This window comes from Manacus vitellinus, unplaced genomic scaffold (genome assembly GCF_001715985.3).
Source record: "Manacus vitellinus isolate BGI_N305 unplaced genomic scaffold, ASM171598v3 scaffold_28_pilon, whole genome shotgun sequence".
Taxonomy (NCBI): Eukaryota; Metazoa; Chordata; class Aves; order Passeriformes; family Pipridae; genus Manacus; species Manacus vitellinus.
This window is the reverse complement of record NW_021940122.1, coordinates 2280523-2286522: the sequence shown is the minus strand read 5'-3', so window position 1 is coordinate 2286522 and position 6000 is coordinate 2280523. Positions and strand designations below refer to the sequence as shown.

The 6000-nt window shown below is 39.4% G+C and overlaps 1 protein-coding gene across 3 annotated transcripts in view; it reads right to left on the bottom strand.

The window, feature by feature from the left end:
* Positions 1-1986: 1986 nt before the first annotated feature.
* IMPG2 (interphotoreceptor matrix proteoglycan 2) overlaps positions 1987-6000 on the bottom strand; it is a 57344-nt gene continuing 53330 nt past the window's right edge. For all 3 annotated transcript variants that reach the window (XM_029960669.1, XM_025895326.2, XM_018074754.3), the window contains 4 exons: positions 4712-4900; positions 4326-4524; positions 3291-3370; positions 1987-2427 (listed from right to left, as the gene is read on the bottom strand). In XM_029960669.1, coding sequence (XP_029816529.1) covers positions 2415-2427; positions 3291-3370; positions 4326-4524; positions 4712-4900 — 481 coding nt within the window. In that variant the 3' untranslated portion in view covers positions 1987-2414. The remainder of the gene's footprint in view (positions 2428-3290; positions 3371-4325; positions 4525-4711; positions 4901-6000) is intronic.

Below are 6000 nucleotides of genomic sequence, written 5' to 3'. Positions count from 1 at the left end.
TCCAGAATGAATATTTAGACTACAATCTCACAAGCATTAATGAACTACATTTGGCACTTTTGTTAGCAAAGGAGTTTAACAGCTTAGCCAACCCTGTTGAAAAAAAAAACAAACAAAAAACAGACTTTCTGGTCCTACATGCTTAAATGGTCATGGCTAAGATGCCTTATCCGTGTCCAACTCATAGTCTCTGCATGAATTTTATAGAAAAAATATTTTGGAAATAGTTTTTTATTGTTGTGAAAAGATACCGTCATGTCCATATGTATACACACACACACAAAGAAAATATCACTGTATATACACTGAAATACCTCATACTCAGTGTAACCAAGCCTCTTCTCAGCTTGTGCATAGAAAATACTAAAAATACCTTTAAAACATGCCTGATCCCAGCTGCCATCCACTGCTGCACTTAGCAGGAGCAGCACTGAAGCTCCCAGGGCTGGCAGCTGAGCTGCACAGAAACGAGTCACAAGCTGATGCCTACCCTGAGCCCAGTAGTTCTCTGCTATGATCACAGGCCCTGGTGTTACAGGATGGCTCAGCCATTCTGCTGCAGGGCCAGGAGGAGTGGGCTGTGCCTCAGAAACTCTGGACCAGCTGCTCTGACAGCCCTTGGGCCACCCAGTAGAATGGGGCCTCTGTCTCATAACACCTGGTCACGAAAGTGTTGAGCAGCACCGTATTACTAACTGCTGTCTGGCATTACTTTGGCTTACAGTGGTTTCTATAAGCATTTCTTAGACAAATGTGTGGCTCTGATACCCATCCCCTGCCACTCAAGGCAAGAAGGTACTACACCAGTGATCCAGTGAGGTTCTCTGGGACACGTAGAAGAATTGCATTGAAGTATTCAGTTATTTAGCTAAGCTGCCTACAGACAATTATTAAGTAATTCTCACTATTAATAAAAGTACTAAAGATACTAAAAAGTATCAGGTAGCTGTTGGCACATGTGGGCCGAGAACTAGAGACATCGTAGATATAAATAACTTGGCCATTTTTGCTTGCATAAGCTAATGTGATCATAATTGTGCCCTAACCCTGACAGCTGTGTTAATGCCTTAAACGAGAGTCACTGAGTGACTGAACAGAGCCCCAACACACCTTAACATGTAGTCAGAACTCTCTTCATAACTTGAAGGTAAAACTCTGCTTCTGTAAATCTCAAGTTATTTTAAAATGTTTCAGGCCAGCTTCTTCTGTTTAAGGAATTCCATGCTGATTTCCACTAAACTAAGAATAATCTCACTTTTCCCCTTCCCCACAGAAAAGTGCTGCAACCTACTAAATATGGATACACTTAAATACTACAGCCTGATTTGAAAGGGAGCTCATGGAAGGCTATTGCCCAGTTCAGTAAAGAAAATACAAGTATTAGTTGGCTCAATTCAACACTAAGTAAACACTAAATATAATATATATAAAAGGATGGGCACGAATGCCACTGTAGCATTTCATCATTAAAACTAGCCATCTTTCTATTTCAACAATTAAATCCATGATGAAAATAAGCTGATAAGGAAACACACAACAAATAAATAATGCATATCAACTTACAAAATATGAAACCAATTATTCACATACAAAAAAAGTCAATGTTAGTCACTTAAGCCTCACAGAACATTTGTATGACAGCAGCCCTTCAGTGCCTCAGTTGGTGTGTCTGCCAGAAACAGCTGGAGAACCAACCATCCTGGCTTTAAAGACACTGTACTGCACTGCAGCAGAACTGCCCTGCCTTGCCAAGGCTCCCCTGGGGTCACAGGCAGTGGGGATGCTGATTGCTGGGGAGAGCCCTCAGGAGGCCTGCAGGCTCAGTGCTGTCGTCTGTTTTGCTGATGCCAGGTGGCAAAACATACATCGGGCATCTGTACAGAAGGAAGGTTTTTCCAGTGAAGTTATGTTTGTGTCGATAACGGGAATGTTTTAAAATAATGCTAACACAATTCTAGCACAATAGTTCTCCCCCTACAACTCCTTCCCTCCTTCCCACTAGTGTTTTGTACCCATGAAATACTACTGGAGCCTCCAGTGAGGGGATAAATGCCAGACAGGGATTTTCAATGAGCATTTTATTTTGGTTGTGCATGTATCTTCTCTTGCCCGAGGAGATTTTTTTGCCTTTGTGTACAAAACTTTCACTGTCCATTTTGGAGTTAAATAAAAATGAACTTTCATAACCTCTGTCACTTCTGATCGCCTCTCAAAAATGTCACTTTACACGGAAAAGCCAGAAGTAATTGAGATAAACAGACATCTGTACATTTTAGTCATTCATTTAGAAAACATCTGTATCCATCCATGCAATGTTAAGACTATAAGTAACTTTGCAGTTACATCTGAGCCCGTTGCTGTGGCAACAAGGTAGTCTTTATCTCCCACGTGTATTCTATCAATTTCTTTTTTTCTTAAAGCAGCTTCCTGAAATGAAAAACAGAGAAGGAATGATTAAGCTCATCTCTTTCAAACATTGGATTCAAGGCTTATATAAGACAGCCCTTACTGCTTTCCAGCTGTGGAAAATTCAGACGCTGATGCTTTTCAAGATGAAAAAATGAACTACTGACATGGAAAAATGTGAACTGCTGTTATTTTCAATTAAAAAAAATTACAGCTGAAGATCTGAGAACATAAGTTGTTTGCTACTGTAGCTATTTTTAACAGAATCCCAAGGAATTTTACTACAGTATCTTTCAAACTAACTCAGCAAGCTGTGATTTGCTGCTTGCTACAGTGGGAGTTCATGAGAGTGCATATGCTAATAATTAATTCCTTGATGACCTTCTTCTTGCTTAGCTTACATCAATGCACACAGCTCAGGTTGGTTAATTGTTTGGAATTGTAAACTTTCTATGATGGTAAGAGCCCACCATACCAGACAGGATCGTACTAGTGATCTGTCAGGTTTTGGTTTAGTTGCCAAGATAAACTAACGTGCTTTCAAAATTTCTATTTTAAGTAGAACACTAGGCAATGGGAAACACATTAGGAGAGTTAAGAAGGTTCTATCTATGCTTTCAAGGACCTAAACTGATGTTAGAGCTCTGACACCCATTAACTTTGGGATTCCTCTTCACTGTTTTTAACATACTTTCTGGGGCTGTCTACTTTTAACAGTGATTATTAAGTATTTTTAAAGGGTCGAACCTCTTCAAAAATAATGTTGAAATCTTAGCCTTTAGTGTCCCAGAGTTTCTAGACCCTTAAAAAATACTGTAATGTAGTAAAGGCCACAGGAGCAAACATCAAAGGAGTTAGATATGCAGACAAGACATTTCACTCACATTTGATGCTGCCTAACAAACTCTGCAAACTGACGATCTTTAGCGTAGAGCTCTATAATTCGAATTCTGTCCTGAATCTCCTAGAATAGAAGACACAGAATTGTAAGTACATAATAGAAACTAGAATACTACTGAAATAGCTGTTTTCTGGTTTTTGGAAAATAAAACTCCTTTGCATTGCTGCTGCAAGGAGTAGAGCTTGAAACTGTGCACTCCGACACTTTGTGGGGTTTTTTTTTGTTTGTTGGAGTTTTTTTGGGTTTGGGTTTTTTTTGTTGTTTGTTTTTTGGTTTTTTTTTAAGTGAAGCACTTCATCTGAATTCAGTAATACTTTACTTTTCAACCAAAACCAGTGTTTGGACAGAATGTGTTATTTCAACAGGCTTTGACAAACCATTTATCTCTCACAGATACTTTGCCTACTATTTCAGTAGTATTCCAGTTACATGGTGGATTCACTCCTCTCACAATTTCTTAAGGATATGTGGTTAGTTCCAGGATGTAAATAAATCCCTTCTTTTTAGCTTTCTAGAGTAAACCTTGGATACTGTGTATTCAGGAAGAAAGGAGAAGGATGTGATCTAACTTGCAGGTTATAGAAAGACCTAAACTTTAAAAAACATCAAAAAGTACCCAAAACAAAAAAAAACTGTGAAAAGACCTGGATGTACCAGTTTTTCACTGTGTAACTCCTCTTACATAAGATAGTTAGCATTAAAAGGTAAAGGTTGTGTTGAGCAACACATTAAACCTCCCCAAATCCTGTGAAGTCACTTAAAGAGTCAGCTCCTTTTTTATGTGAAATTCATTACAGGTCAGAACAAACCCATTCCTTTCTCTGCACCTAAAAGCAAGCAGGAAAAAAAAACCCTTTCTGTCTTCTCTTAAGTAGTTGCAGCAGTCATAGCTGCATTTTGTTTATCCAGAGCACAGACACTGGGGAAAGACTGGGCCCACCTCGGAGGTTAGAAGTGTGCAATAAGCTTACTGCTTACATGATCTTTCCCATGACACTATGAAAATAAGATCATTTACCTCCTTAGTAAGCTCACTGTTTTCATAAATGTGCCTGATCTCTTCACTGCTGTAGTCTGTGGATGTCTCTGCACTGGTGGAACTGTAGGACGTTAGCTGAGGATATCTCCGGTAATAATGGCTGTAGCCAGTCGTATCACTTTCATACATGGGGTTGTATTTAACTGCATTCTCAATGGACGAGAGGCTGTCACCCTGCCTGGGGGAGCAATAAACAAACTGTGAGCTTCTCTGCAGCCTGGAAGGGCAGCAGATAGACTCAGGAAGCCTGGCATTTGGAGGTGCCTGTACATCCTGTTGCTTGTCAACTGTGTGATATAAGACTTACGACAGAATTATCCTTATTGCAGCTGATGTGTTCTTAAGTATTAGATGGTGTCACTTACCCCTGTGAGTCACCGCTGTCACTCTTTGTATACTGGTCTCGAAGGGTCCTGGCCAAGAAGAAGATGACAGCAGATGCCACAAGAAGAAATCCTGCCACAGAAGCAATTGCAATACCCACAACCAGTGGCTCAGACACATACTCTTCACAGTGCTCCCCCCTGTACCACCAGTTCTCTCCCACACGACACCTGCCGCAAAGAAACACAGGGAAATTAAGCACCAGCAAAAGCTTTGATTAATGTATTTAACTTCTCATTAGGGTGTGCCCTCAGTTAAGTCACCTCAATAAATAGGTTCGCATTGTTCAATCACCAATTTTCTTCATTATTATTATTATTGCGAACATTCTTTTTGGTATAGAATCATGAGACAGTTTTGGTTGAAAGAGACCTTCAAAAGCCACCTAGTCCAAACCCCTGCAATAAGCAGGGACATCTTCAACTATACCAGGATGCTCAGAGCCCCATCCAGTCCAAGTATGGGGCATCTATCACCTCTCTTGACAACCTGTTCCAGTGTTTCCCCATTCACATTGTACAAAATTTCTTCCTTATATCTAGTCTAAGTCTACCCTCTTTTAGTTTAAAACCTTGTCCTATTGCAACAGGCCCTGATAAAGAGTTTGTCCTCATCTTTCTTATAAGCCCCCTTTAAATATGGAAAGGCCATAGGAAGACCTCATAGGAGCCTTCTCTTCTCCAGGAGGAACTACCCCAATTACTGAATTTAATGAAGATAGGTAAAAGAGTAAAAGGGTAATGTATTTGTGATGGAAAAAGTCACTGGTTTTTGCAGTTTAGAGTATCCTGTGATTTGTTAAAACTGGAAGGTGTTTAGACTAAGTAAAAAGTCCTGCCTTGCCTGAGCCTTGCATGTGACATATCCAGTACCGTACAACTGATATAGCAGTTGCCTTTATCATCTTGTAACATAAATACAAATGAAGGTGTGTTAACTGAGCAAAATGTTATAGTGTAGTGAACTCCACAATGGTTTGTTAAATAGATACACAAAATAAATGATAGAAAGAAGTCTATGTTCAAGATTGTATCTTTGGAATGGTTGCCCAAAACAGTATTCAGTATTCCTGCCTTACTTTGGTTTTAAACATGAGAACTTTAATGTTAATACTGACTTTAAATACACCAGGAAAAATAACATATTTGCATTATGTGTGTTTGGGAGTTTTTACTACAAAAACTCAAGGAATTGTAAGGTGGCATGACACAGCAATGAACCTTATTGATAAGAAACATCAGTAAATTAAGTTTTCTAACATAATTATCTG